A 14761-nucleotide genomic window follows, 5' to 3' on the forward strand; every position below is an offset into this window, starting at 1 on the left:
AGCAGAGATGATGGCCGCCGGCGGCGACGTGCAAACCTCTCCGGCGAGGCTCGCCGCGACGAGGTTTGGGTGGCTGCTGCTAGGGTTTCTCGCCGGCGCGGCCACCGCCGTGCTCTTCCTGATGCGTCACGACTCGCCGGTGACAACGTGCACGGTGGTGCCAACCTGAATAACTACACATATATACATATATATTCCTTCACTTCTTGATTGCAGAGTAATTGGAACAGAAGCATGTATATGATGTTGTGATCAAACCTGAAGCTACTTTTTTTTACTAGTTACTCTGAATGCTCAGTGATTACATACTATACACATCTAATGCATCTCTGCGAATTCGGAATACTAAAGACTAAATAAATGATTGGTTCAAATATGTGACAAATTCATCAGACTTGCAACAGTTCAAACATTTTCAGTTGGGTAGAAACATACCAGCAAATTTGAGATCCATCAGAATCAGAAAGAATAAAGGTTATGTGAAGGGTAACAACGTTGCGGCAGTTAGGTTTAAAACAAGTCTACCAACTCTGAGAAGAATTCTGAACAGAAAAGGTATGAACCACCACAATGTACACAAACCGAAGGCTTCTAGGAGTGCTGCTGTTGTTACACGTTAGAACAGGGCGCTCCGATTAGGAGCACAAACACATGGGGAGGCATACCACGTGTGGGTATCCTCTCATGGGAGTATAGCCTTGCTGGAGACACCACCATTCCACTATGTTCTCTTGAGGATGTAGCCGACGATGATGCCCAGAAGGCCAACGACAAACAAGAAGGTGATGGAGAAACCGCCGCCGCTGGTTTTGCTGCTCTCTTTCCGTAGAAGTTCCTGATGAAGAGAGGCAGAAATTCGTGAGCCTGAAAAACTCTTGAAACTCATATACTTGAGTTAGCACACAGGTTTTGATCAATTATGCTTTTTGAAATTATTACACTAGGGCATAGCAATGTTAAAGCTTTTGATTTATTGGTGTATTACCTTTTCTAAATATGCAGCTACTAGGTATTCACTCAGATAACATTAGATGCAGTTGCTTGAATATTGGAACAGGATAGTATTCTCATCACACCAGGACCATCCAAAATTTCAGTCATCACAAGCAAACTAACAGACCCTCGAATGCAAATACAGATCTTAGTTTGTTGACTTGAAATTGATTATTAAATTTCTAACAGGAGCAATAAGTTTAGCTTGCATAAAAAGCTGATGATTTTGACAATTGCACAGTTTGTAGGAACAAGAAAGATTTCACTTCAGTAGCTTTCAATGTTCTTTTCCTTGTGATGACAATGACGATCAGAGAAGCAAGTGAGAATCATACAATAATGGCATCAATAACAATATCATCATAAGTAATATTTTTATGAGAATGGAAACAATAAAAAGGACATTTAAAAAACAAATGGTCACAATCACAAACTACAGTACTGATTCAGGACTACCAAAATGTCTGGAGAACTTACCAGCTCTTGTCGTAACTTCTGGTTCTGCTGAATAGCAGACATTTTCTCCTCAGTTAGCTTGGAGATCACAGACGTTGCCTAGGATCACCAACCAGAGTGAATTAGTCAAAATCGCAAAACTTCATAAAGTATCTTACAACTTATACACAATCACCAAGTTAGTTCCTGTATTTTGGCTTTCTGCTGTCAAGGACTTGATAGATCAGACATGAAGAAGCAAAAACTGCAGATGTCAGACAAATTATATCTTCCAACTTGTCACTACTCATCTGATGAAGCATATTCATGTCTAAGAGCTATATGAGCATTCAAAGCAAGTGGTTCATGTGAATAAGAAATCATGAAGGAATCAAGGTTAAAAAACTAACAAGGGATTCGTTCCCTAAGCTACTTACATTCCATCTAGTTTGCCTCTCTTCCTAAAAGTACAGAGTTTAGTGATAATGAGGCATTGATATTTCTCAACTATTCAAAATGGATAGTGAATATGATCACAAAATCTTAGAAAACCAGAAATCCATTATAGTCATCAATATATGTGATAGCAAACTTCATCTAAGAAGTTACCATGACAGTGCTGGAATATTTGATACCAAACCATAATCATATGTGATAGATCTAAACATCAGAAAAAGCTATATCCATACAGCAAGATTTCTGATAGTATCATTTTGATATTTCTCAACTATTCAAAATGGATAGTGAATATGATCACAAAATCTTAGAAAACCAGAAATCCATTATAGTCATCAATATATGTGATAGCAAACTTCATCTAAGAAGTTACCATGACAGTGCTGGAATATTTGATACCAAACCATAATCATATGTGATAGATCTAAACATCAGAAAAAGCTATATCCATACAGCAAGATTTCTGATAGTATCATTTCTTTCCAAGGGTAAAAAAGTCTTTTATTACTTCATGAATGGATATTACCACCAAGGGATATTGCTTCCCACCAAGCTTTTGTAATCAGTTGAAATTTGCAAGACAGTATATGTTTCCAAAATTTTAAGGATTATCAACTACTGAGATTCATCATGGATATATAGACCAATTCTTCCCATGAGTCCATCTTCAATCTTTCTTATCAATTAAACAATGAATTGTATGCATAACAGGCTAGTTAGGTCAAGTCTAGCAAGGGCATATCACATAATTCAAACATTGTTGATGTGCAATCACAGGATGCTTTTGCAAGTTGCAAGCTTTTAAATTTAATAGCATTGATGTCTAATGAGGCAACCAGAGCATCTCCAAGAGATTAGCTAAACCATTTTCTAAAGGTAAATTTAGCTATTCTTGAAGGAAAAACGTTTCCAACAGACTCTGTAAATGACTCTTTAAATTTAATAGCACTCTATCCCACCTTATTCGCTCTCTACTTTTGGATAGCCTACCTCACTAGCCATCCTTTACAGAGTCTGTTGGAGTATTCTAATATTTTTTATCAAATCTATTTTAGAGAGTAACTAAATCAGTAAATTTGGCTAGTGTTTTTGGCTAATCTCTTGGAGATGGCTACCTCAGAGGGCTTCTCCTTTGTTGTTTCAGCAGATGATCTAGATACCTATAATTTGCAAACTGATTAGAAATAGCAATTCACTAGATAATCAAATGAAAACCCGCAGAAGCCTGAGTACAAATATATATATGAAACAAAGAAAATGAGATAGATCAGTGTCTTACAGATAGTGGCATCGTGGAATGACTGATCCCATTTTCTTGTGAATATGAGGGAGCAGAAGCCCCTAGTTCAGATTCTTCAGGGATCGGGTTGGGTGTAGTTGTTGGCACATAAACCACACGCAGCTTGAATTCATCAACAACCTTCCCTGGCTCCTTATTGAACTGTTATCATGAAAGCATATAGACACATCACAAATGTCATGACAAGCAAGACTGCAAGAATGTATGCGCATAGCAACCTTATGAAAAAAGAACCAATCAAGAGTGGTAGAGTAGTTACCATTGCTGCATTAATTTCTTGAGCTGTTGCACCATTCTCAGCCACAACGCTTTGAACTAGGAACTTGTCCTTGCATTGCATGTCAGATGGTGAAGCCTTCTGTGCTTGCATTGTCACTAACAACAGACAAAGGTTAAGTAGACATACATACATATTTGAGTTAACGTAAGTGGATTTCCTAGCATCAAGCCATTGTTTCACGATGTTATGGATTTGGGTGCTACCTGTAACATCACAAGTTGACCCAGGTAATACAACGCCAATATTAGGACGCACGCAGTACTGCTTCGGGTTGGTTGTTTTGACCTGCGAATCATAGATGAGATATAAGATTTGCATCTAACAGTGCATCCTATCCGAGCAAGTAAATATCCATGAAAAAAGTAGCACTGAACAATAGTTACCTTGAATGCTACATAATGGTCAGTCTTATTGGTCAATTGCATGGAGCAGGAGCTCTGCCTCATTATCTCAACTGCATGTACAGAGAAGCAGTTCAGGCACATAGCAAGACAGTTTAATCCAATGTATAGTCAACAGAAAGACCTAAGGCAAACGAACTCAACAAACAGAGCACACTTGGAATAAGTGGTAAATAACACATTGCAGTTATTTCAAGCTAAGCAAGCAGACAATGACCAGAATGTCAAGTCAAAACAAATATACAGGCAAATGTCATTTCACGCTACCACATGAAAACAAGCAGCACACACCAGTACAGTTACAAAGCAATCTTTTCTACAAGATCCCAAAGCCTCGGAAAGGCCAAGTAACTACCAAAACGACGACTCACCACACACAATGCACACTGGAAGCATGAACCAAGAAACAAACAAATCTAGCCCACTCGAACCCCAGCAGACGAACAGATCGGTATACAGATGCTAGTACTCAATCGCATGATGAGACTACTACAAGAAGACATGATTCTATAACCCACTCCACGAACCAAGCAGGCTAGGGCGTCGCAAATCCACCTAGTGAGGATCGCCGACCATGATTCCCTACCAAGATCCCAGCTTTGACCAAGATCCCATAAAAAAAAAAGAACAGTCACGGCTGCATCCCAACATGATCCAAACAGCTCGATCTCGATACGAGATCTGGGAGGACTTACAGGGGAATGCGAGCTCCGATGGCTGGATCTCGAGGAAAGTCCCGCTTCCTCCGCTCATGGCTGCTACCTTGCTCGATCCCTGATCCAACAAGCCCTCCTCTCACAGGGACAGAGCAAATCGGCCCCGAATCCGACCCCAAAAGGAAATAAGTTCCCTTTGCTTCCGAAGGAATTGAATGCGAAAGCCAACAGCACCGGGACCTCTGATCGATGGGGACAAGGATGGGGAAATCCCCCAAGGAATTGAGGAAAAGATGGGAAATTTCGGTCGCTCTCCTGCCTCGCTGCAGTGCCCGGGGCTCATAAAAAAAAGGTTGCAGGAGAAATGCGTTAAGACATGGATGGGGCCATGGGGGTCATTTCCCTTGGATGAACAAGCGTACCAAATGACGGTTCTACCCTTTGGTTGGTGGCAGTAGCCAGGCACTAGCCAGAGTATATAGGGTGGAGAGGGAAAGGTCATCGTGGTAATAATGTACTGATGCAGCTGAGCTGGATGAATCAGTGAGACAGTGACGTGGTGGCTTTACGCCGTGCGCAGCTGGCTGCCAAATGTTCAGGTACAGTGGGAACATGCAGTTGCATCACTGTGCAGCCTTCAATTGGGTATGCACATTTTGATTCATCTGTGTAACGATATACTCCGTACAAGATTAGGTTGGATCAAATCCTTATGCTCAACCTTAGTTAAAATTAAATACATTCTTTATATTGAATTTGGTTGATCTGAATAGATTTTGCCAAAAAAAACCATATTCAAACAAATGCACTCCACAAAATCTCTCGTCGCCTCATCAGGGCTACTTTGGCAGCTCGAAATCCCGTCAGGATTCCTGTAATTTTCCCGTGAAGATACCCCCGCAGATAATTTCCATGTGCCGTCACTCTGATCTATTTGGAAGCACTCCACGCAGATGTTTTAGCCCGATAGAACTCATTTTCCACATGGAAACAAGCCTGGCCTAACGACACTCGACAACGCTCCTTGTCTCATTGCAAGGCTCGTGCCACGACACTCCACGTCTTGCTCTAGGCTCGCAAGGCCGCCGTCGTTGCCGCCACCGCCTTCCTCCTGTCGTTGCCTCTAGTCATCCTCTTCGTCACATCTTTCTACCCACTCCGACGCTCATGCGTTCGTCGTGGTGTACCAAGCCACCGAGCCATATTCTAGGTCGTTCCCCACATTTTTAGGTTAGTTTAATAATTTATTTTTTTAGTCCTTCTATCATCCTATTTGGACATTGTATTCATAATAAAATAAGCTTCATTGCCCTTTTTTATGTTAAATGCAAAGGGTTTGGTGGAAGCAATATGATTTCATATAAGTAAAATGTGGTCGCTTCGGATAGTGAAGAGACTCATGTTTTGTTTTTTTTTATCTGTCTAGAATTTGTGAATGGAGATGAATTTGCGATGCATGTATTAGGTTGTTTAGATATTGTTAGATGGCACCAGAATCAAACTTTTACATGAATGACTCTTATTTTTATGCAAGCCTTCTCCGTTAAAAACCCCATGCCCGCCACGGGTACAATTAAGCACCTATATCCGTACCCGAGTAGGTAACGGGGTACCCGCTAGTTGCCCATGTCGTGCCCGACAAAGCTTTAGCATGCTTTTCAAATAGTAGATATCTGATATATGAATAATAAAATTATTGATATTTATTAGATATCTATTATCTATTTTTATTTTAACTCAGATATATGCAAATAAAATACATATATTCTGATGTTTGTGTCTAAATCTCCATTTTAATTCTAATTCTGAATTTTAAGCAGCTAAGGTTTATACGTCAACACATATGTCTGACCTTAGCAGCCGGGGTACGGAAACATGAGCACATTCCTCGTTTCGAGAACTTCGTTCCAAAATATGGAACGGTAACATCACGGAACGTCGTTCCCAAATGCGGTGGAACGTGAATCATATGCAAGAGCAATCATAGGAATGTCAGTCCCTGTTGCTAAAAAAAGGAATGTCAGTCCCAAGTGACTATGGAACTTTGTGGTGTGCGTGCATACTGCGCCGTGCCCGTCTGTGAGCGGTCGACGACGACGGCCGGCAAAAAATCTAGTTGGCGATTGACTTATTGGCCTGAACCTGCAATGGCCTTAAGGTTGGAGTTGGACAACCCAAAATGAAAAAAATACAACAGTAAACTATACCACGCTAGGATCTGATATTGTTGGGGCTACATCACCGGCCAACGCGGTGAGCCCTTTACCCTGTGACTTGAGCCCTCGGGCAGTGGATCTGTGACCCATGGTGTTAGGGAAGGTGACCCTTGCCAAAGGTTAGCCCGACATGGTAGGCAGCCATAAGTGGCCCTGCTCTGAGCTCACCGTCTCTTTCCCTTCGCCTACCCTTCCACCCAAGGGGTAGCGTGAAGGGAATCCCATGGCTCGTCATTGGGTGGAGGATGGTATTTTTGACGTCTATGATGTGGAACAATCGCCAACCGCTTCCCCATCCCCCAACCTCGAAATAGTTCATCAAGAGCAACAATCACGAATGACACCAACCCTGCCTCTGAGAGCACGACTATGCTCCATCATCGTTGGGATACACAGCAGCGCTAACACCGAGTTGTGCGCCCTAGTGGATGGTGCATGAGTGGCACATGCGCATCGGCCACACTAACATCTCATTCATGGGCTTCTTGTCCGTGGCAACTTCGTTCCTATTTTTGGTAGGGACACTGACGACGGAGCTAACTAGGTTGCACATGACTACGCGCGACGTGTGCAAGCCCATCAGATTTTCAGGCCACAGCCTACCTTCGGCGGCCACAAGTACCTCTCTGCTCTAATAGCGATGATTCGACAACCTGTAGACAATTATGTGCTTGGGAAGAATGGGGTGAGCTAGGGAAGAATAGGGTGGAGAACTAGGGGTGGAGCGTCCGCGACTCTAGCTACCAGATATGGCCATTTCTGATGAGTCAGAGGAGATTACCGAAGCTGGAAAGCTCGTTGTAGCCCGAAACTAGGAAGTGGTGGCAAAAGTTGCACAGTGTTTTTTTCTTCTGTTTTTATGTTCACTCCATAGGAGAGGACAATGTTTTTAGAAAGAAAAAGAACAACATGTAGGGAATAGGAATCAAACCGTGGGTGCGGGGCGCGGGATAAGGGGCAAAGGAAGGAGGAGTTGCGTGCGGAGACGAGGAGGATAACACATATGATCCTAACCGTTAGATTTGATTTGAGTGAGTAAGAAGATTTCTAAGGTGCGTGTTTTTTTTCTAGGTATAGTTATTTTAATGGAAGGAGGCTATCTCAGTGGAGGATGTTTTATGGGTTAGGTTTAACAATAAAAACGATGATGCATTAGTATGTAGATATCTCTACTATAATTGAAATCTTCTCCAGGCAAATCTCACCTACAAGATCAACGACTTACAGCACATGTCATACAGATTAGACGGCCCAGATTAAAAGGATCTTACATCTCTACTCTCCGCCTTACTCTCCGTCCTCAGCCTCGCTCGTCATCTCCGTAACTCCGTATCTATGGCAACTCCGTATCGTAGAAAACCAACCCCGACCGTGGAGGACCGCGTCGGGCTGCCCTCCATCGGCAGGAGCGCGTCGCCGCCACCGCCCACCTCCTGCTCCTCCTCGCTCCCCACCGCGCACTGCCCCAGCGTCCCGTCGCACGGCGCCGCCCGCAGCAGCGGCGCACCGCAAGATCCTGCTGGACCCGACCTTCACCCCGCGGCAGAGCCCGCTGTCGCTTTCGCTCTCCGCGCGCAACGCGCTGCCTCCACGCAACAGGGACCGCTTCCCGACGCTCCCCGATGGCCACCTCAAGGTCGTGCTCTACGTGCACAACCGGCCCCGCTACCTTCGCCTCGTCGTCAACAGCCTCTCCCGCGTCGAGGGCATCGGCGAGGCGCTGCTCATCGTCAGCCACGACGGCTACTTCCCGGAGATGGACAAGATCGTGCAGGGCATCGACTTCTGCCAGGTCAAGCAGGTCTTCGCGCCCTACTCGCCGCACCTCTTCCCGGACGCCTTCCCCGGCGTCAGCCCCGGGGACTGCCGGAGCAACGACAAGGCCAAGGAGAAGGGGTGCCGGGGCGATCCGGACCAGTACGGCAACCATCGGGCTCCCAGAATCGTGTCCCTCAAGCACCACTGGTGGTGGATGATGAACACCGTGTGGGATGGGATGGAGGAGACCAGGGACTTCGATGGCCACATTCTCTTCATCGAGGAGGACCACTACATCTTCCTCAACGCGTACCGGAATGCGCAGCTGCTTGTGGATTCGAAGCCGAAGAAGTGCCCCCAGTGCTACGCTATCAATCTGGCGCCGTCTGATGTTAAGTCGAAAGGTGAAGGTTGGGAGAGCTTGGTCGCCGAGAAGATGGGTAACATTGGCTATGCCTTCAATAGAACAGTGTGGAGGAAGATTCATGCCAAGGCTAAGCAGTTTTGTGCGTTTGACGAGTACAATTGGGATATAACCATGTGGGCAACGGTGTACCCGTCGTTTGGAGCTCCTGTTTACAGTCTCAGGGGGCCTAGGAGAAGTGCTGCGCATTTTGGTAAATGCGGTCTGCACCAAGGTCAGGGTTCGAGCAACGTCTGTGTGGATAATGGTTCAGGAGCTGTGGAATTAGAGGATGCGGATAAGGTCCCTAATATTAAAGCTGATTGGCCAGTCCGCGTAATTCAGAGGCAGGAGGGATATCAAGCTGGGGTTTCAAATGATGGGGTGGCTGGGGTGACCGGCGTGATCGTGAGCTATGTTTGAGTTTTGCATACATGTACCATGTTAAAGACCCATCATCATTGTAATTCAGAGTATAGGCACACGTTTTTTTGCAGAACTTTTTTTTCTCTGCAACATCCAAACTTAATTCAATGGGAACATCTTTGTCTCTATCAACCTATATGATTATTGCCCCACATCTATCATAGACAGACAACTCTATTATTTTACTTCGTAATGGTTTATACATTCTGGAGATGTTGGGAGTGGAGTGGGGAGAAGAGCTTTACATGTGTTTGCCAAACAATAACGCGAAATGAGGGTATTCAAATCAGAATGGAGATGTAGTGAGGACACTGGACTATATTTGGGGGAAAGCTGAGGCAATTGGCAAGGTCTTTGGAATGGAGTTTTACTTCTGTTCAAATCCTTACAAAAAACAAATGCAAATCCTGTTATGTTTCGGGACCACGGTTTGTATCACTAAATCGATTTTAACTCTGTATTTGGTGACGTGTAAGTTTGAGGTAGCGAAATCTGTAAATTTTTTTATTGTACTTGAGTGAGCTTTGCTGTATATTTGTACCTTATATTTGGTAACTTTTCTACATAGCATTTGTTAATCAAATATATGTTCCCAAATGAAGTACCGTAATTTTTATATAGACTTTTTTTGTTAGTGGGGTAGGTTTGCTTTTTAGTTTTATGATTTATTTTAGTTTTGTATTTTTTTCTAAACGTCATCGTAGCGTTAGCACGGGTAATATACTAGTGTGAATTAAAGTGGTCTAAGTTTTAGTCATCAATTATTCAAAAAAAAATTAGTCATTAACTTTACGTATGTAGATATAGACAACTAAAGTTTAGAGGATATACAAACAAGCTCTAAAATTGAGGAAAACCGACATGGTGAAGACCAGCTCGTCTTCGAATTGCAATCAATCACGATCCGATTTGGAACTGGAGAGAGAATTCAAAGATGGAGTAATCTGCATGCTGACATGCAAGAGTCCTTTTTCAATTTTCCGACGTATGCAAGAGTCCTCCTGCCGTGCGTAGCACATGCTGATCTGCAATGCAACCGACCTAAACTGATCCATATATATCGACGACGTCTTGAGGGTTCCAGGCATCCATCATCCAGAAACCAAGAAACCAAACCAAACCGCAAGGCTAGGAGCTGTAGATTTGATTTCAGCCGGCCATCTACCTTAATTACCACCAACGCCGGCAAACATGTCGTCGGTACCGCCGCTGCTGTCTGCCCCTGGCGCCGGCAAGCCGTCGCGCTCCGCTTCGGCCGTGGTCGCCAAGGCGACGAGGGGTTTCCAGGTGTTCTGCATCGACGGCTACTCGTGGACCAAGGCGCTCCCGGGCGGCGAGCGCATCACCTCGGAGCCGTTCAACGTCGGCGGCCGCCTGTGGCACATCGACTACTACCCCAACGGCACCGACGCGTCCAACGACTCCGCCGGCTCCATCGCCGTGTACCTCCGCCTGCAGAACACGTACAGGAACGAGGAGCGCGTGCGGGCGCAGTACAAGTTCAGCCTCCTCGACCTCGCCGGCAACGAGGCCTACGAGCTCCCCGCCGAGACGGGCATCTTCAGGACGACCGTCGGCCGCAACCCGCACACCTCCGGCGAGGAGTGCCTCGGGGACACTGGGTGCGGCTACGCGGGCTTCATCACCAAGGAGGACCTGGAGAAGCGGCGCGACAGCCTGCTCAAGGAGGACTGCCTCGCCATCCGATGCGACGTCGGCGTCACGGAGGTGACGGCGGCCATGGCCGTCGGGCCAAAGAACGTGAGGGTGAGGCCGGCGACGATGATAAACTACGGCGGCGGCGGCGGCTACGGCTACGGCTACGGCTACGCTGGCGGCGCTGAGTCGCCGGACGAGGAAGATGACGGCGGCTCCCACAAGGGCAGGCGTGGTGAGCCGGATGACAAGGAGTACATCCGCCGCTGCCTCTCTGCCCAACGCCGAAAGTAGTGACATTGTTGGATTACTCGACATTGGATCAGATGCAATGCAGGGTCTTAGGCTGTCTCCAACACCACATCCATTTGGGAACCCAAACCCAAAATAGGTCTCCAACACAATACCCATAGCCTCCAACAGAGTACCCATACAGAAGACCCACTTTGGGTATCACTTTGGGTATCAGGAGAGCCATAACCCAAATTTGGGTATCCTCTCTCTTCGAGACCCATTTTGCAGATAGTGTTGTCTTTTAGGTCTTGTGGTTGGAGAAGACTAAAAATAAGTATGAAACCTTTTAACTGTAGCGCTACCCAAAGGACAAATGGATCTTGTATTTTGGGTGACGATTGTTGGAGATAGTCTTATGTCGGGATTGCATGCATCCTGTTTTGATTATTTCTATGCATTATAAAGTTTGTTTCTTTCCCTTATTATTTGGTTTCTTCATTTTAAAGTATTTTTTGGATTACTTGCTTTTTGCAAAATTTCTTGTTTACTCATAACTATAAAATGAGTGCCAACATAAAGTTAGTATATGGGTCTATCTACACCCCACCCGAGTATTTTGGAGCCTACCATCACATGATTTTTTCCCTCAAAATCAAATTAACAAAAATAAGATTATCAAATTAAACAGATATTTTCTATGAATTGCAGATTAAAAGATCTACATATGGATTCAAAATTAGACATACATACAATTTTTAAAAAACAATGAACAAAACAAAGAATTTTCAAATAGTTATGTACTTATACCAATTCTATCCAAAAGTTACACCAAAATGATCGCTGTAACTTTAATAGATATTTAATGATTTGCATACGAGAGAGATTCACGGAGACAACTCCTTTTGCAGCGCTCCTCCAAAGAAAGAGATTCTTGTACACGTACTCCCACGGAGGCAGCGGTCGACGGAGATAAGAGGACGGAGGAATCAGACGGCCGGAAAATATCGAGTGATAGGAGCCAGAGAAAATTGCTCGAGTGCGTATATAAATGTGGTGAAACGACTACTGTATGTCCTTATTTTATTCCAGCGACTGTTCACGCGCTGCGCCTCCCCTGATGATCATCAAGATTCTAAAGTCCGGAGCACGTACTCGCGGTCGTCCAGCCAGGTCGCCTGATGGCGGCGGCGGCGCCGCCGCCGCCGCTTCTTCCGGCGCCGCGACCGCGAGTCATCACTGTCAGTGTCATCGTCGCTAGAGCTAGAGCTTTTCGTGTCGGTGTCGTCGCGCGCAGAGCGGCTGCGCTTTGCCCCAACGGCAATGGACCGGAGCGTGAGCTGATCTAAGACGCCGACGTCGCACCGGATGGCGAGGCAGTCGTCCTTGAGCAGGAGCCTCTCGCGGCGCGCCTCCAGCTCGTCCCAGCTGATGAACGTGTCGTGGCCGCACCCGCGGCGGTCGTTGTCGTCGCCGCGGCCGCCGCCGGAGCGCGACGTGAAGACGCCCTTCTCGGCGGGGAGCTCGTACGCGGCATTGCCGGCGTGGTCGAGCAGGCAGAACCTGTACTGCGCCCTCAAGCGGTTCAGCGGCTCGTGGTCGTCGACGCGGTTGCGGTAGACGGCCTGCTCGCCGTCGTAAACGAGGAAGAGCGCGATGGAGTCGGACTCATCGTTGGAGCTGTCGGTGCCGTTCGGATACAGGTCGACGCGCCACCGGCGGCCGCCGACGGTGAAGTTCTGGGAGCTGATTCTTCTCGCCGCCGGGGATCGTCGACTTGGTCAGCGAGTAGCCTTCGATGCGCAACACGTGGAACCCGCTCGCCGCCTCGACGATGGCCTTCGAAGCAGAACGCGTCTACCGGCTGGTGCCCGCGGCGGCGGATAGCAGCGGCGGCGCCGACATGGCATGGCTTAATATAATTTTGGGCCTTGTTTAGTTTCAGTTTTCGGAACTGTAGCATTTTCGTTTGTTTGTGGTAAATATTGTTTAATCATAGATTAACTAAAGTCAAAAGATTCGTCTCGTGATTTACAGTCAAACTGTGTGATTAGTTTTTATTTTCGTCTATATTTAATGCTTCATGCATGTACCACAAGATTCGATGTGACAGAGAATCTTGAAAACTTTTTGGATTTCGAGGTGAACTAAACAAGTCCTTGGGTTTGTTGTATGGGTAGATAGATATGGCTGATGAGAAAAGCTCGTTGATGAGACATTGCAACGCAGCTTCTCAAATATATATATATATAGAAATTCCTTTGTACACGTACGTGTAGTTACTCTTATCTTCAATAAACTACATTGTGTATGTATTCATACTTGTTTATCAGTTTGAGTATGTTTATATACTCATATTAAGATTCTCTAGATCTTACCACGCGGAAATTTTTCAAAAAAAATTATATTTTTAATATATTACTAAAATGCCACTACTATATTATATACAATAAGTATAACCATATACTCTATGTATGTATGCATACTTAACATATATATCACTCTAGATTGTCTAGTATGATCATATACTTTGTCTATATGCATTTTGTCCGGTCATATACACCTTAAATCTAGAGATACAAAGATGAGAGTAACTACACGCGCGTGTAAAAGAAACGCGTCATATATATAGAAATATATATATATATATATATATATACAAGTGCTATTCTACGTCCTAGGTGTAGAATACTATTCTACACCAAACTGTTATACTGAGTAAAATTCAGTATCACTCAGTATTCGTGTTTCAGTATTGTTCAGTATTTCGTGGTCCTGAGTGTTGGCCAAGTTGATACTGAACACTCTCCAGTACTGCTCAGTATTTTTTCAACTCAGTTTTGACTTGCGGTGTAGAATAATATTCTACACCTAGAGTGTAGAATAGCGCTGCCGTGTATATATATATATATATATATATATATATATATATATATATATATATATATATATATATATATATATATATATATATATATATATATATTGCCTAGATTTTTCAATGATCAAATTGGAGTCCGATCGAGTCCGACACGGTTACATTAGAGTTTTTGTGGGCAAACATTGTGGTCAAAATCAAATTCTATCTTCCAGTAGTGGCATGCATTATAGACCTCTTCGTCAAGGTATGGAATTTGTACATGAATCCGCACTATTATATTTGCTTTATTCACTGCTGTACAAAATAGTTTTCATAAGATCGTCTTCTATTTTGTCCAGAGGCGGTTGATTTTTGAGAAAAATCCTTGGACATCGAAAAAAAATTATTCCGAATTTATTAGCACTCAAAGTTAAAATCTTCCTTGTCTGACTTCATTGAAAATTTTTTGGGCCATTTGTGCACCCTTTTTTTGACCATTCTGCACCAATTATTTGGACAGGGTACACAGATAAAATTTTTATAGTAATTATTTGCACCATGATAATAATACAAACAAACTTGAAAGAACATCGTCCACAATATCATGAGATGAACAACATCCAGTTAGCATATACACTTACATCCATGTTCACAAACCATCTAGCTTAGGTTCACATCCAAACATAAATG

General features: G+C 44.4%; 3 protein-coding genes across 4 annotated transcripts; 2 read left to right on the forward strand and 1 right to left on the reverse strand.

Annotated features, from left to right (window-relative positions):
- Nucleotides 379-4906, reverse strand: LOC110437017 (vesicle-associated protein 1-3-like). 2 transcript variants are annotated; one of them, XM_021465004.1, is made up of 8 exons: nt 4561-4906; nt 3848-3918; nt 3668-3749; nt 3444-3559; nt 3164-3325; nt 3000-3044; nt 1471-1548; nt 379-835 (listed from the first exon to the last, which is right to left on the reverse strand). In XM_021465004.1, exons 1-8 carry the CDS (start codon nt 4616-4618, stop codon nt 722-724), a joined length of 726 nt encoding a protein of 241 aa, XP_021320679.1. In that variant the 5' UTR covers nt 4619-4906; the 3' UTR covers nt 379-721. The 2 variants fall into 2 exon arrangements, with proteins under 2 accessions (XP_021320679.1, XP_021320680.1); XM_021465005.1 differs by lacking the exon at nt 3000-3044 and having other exon boundaries at nt 4561-4905.
- On the forward strand, nt 8274-9394 carry LOC8067857 (alpha-1,6-mannosyl-glycoprotein 2-beta-N-acetylglucosaminyltransferase). The gene has a single exon (XM_002443835.2). It carries the CDS (start codon nt 8494-8496, stop codon nt 9319-9321), a length of 828 nt encoding a protein of 275 aa, XP_002443880.2. The 5' UTR covers nt 8274-8493; the 3' UTR covers nt 9322-9394.
- LOC8067858 (BTB/POZ and MATH domain-containing protein 6) lies at nt 10516-11274 on the forward strand. Its single transcript, XM_002443836.2, has one exon. The coding sequence runs from the start codon at nt 10516-10518 to the stop codon at nt 11272-11274; it is 759 nt and encodes a 252-aa protein (XP_002443881.1).

The sequence above is a fragment of the Sorghum bicolor genome, chromosome 7, assembly GCF_000003195.3.
Source record: "Sorghum bicolor cultivar BTx623 chromosome 7, Sorghum_bicolor_NCBIv3, whole genome shotgun sequence".
In the NCBI taxonomy this organism is placed as follows: Eukaryota; Viridiplantae; Streptophyta; class Magnoliopsida; order Poales; family Poaceae; genus Sorghum; species Sorghum bicolor.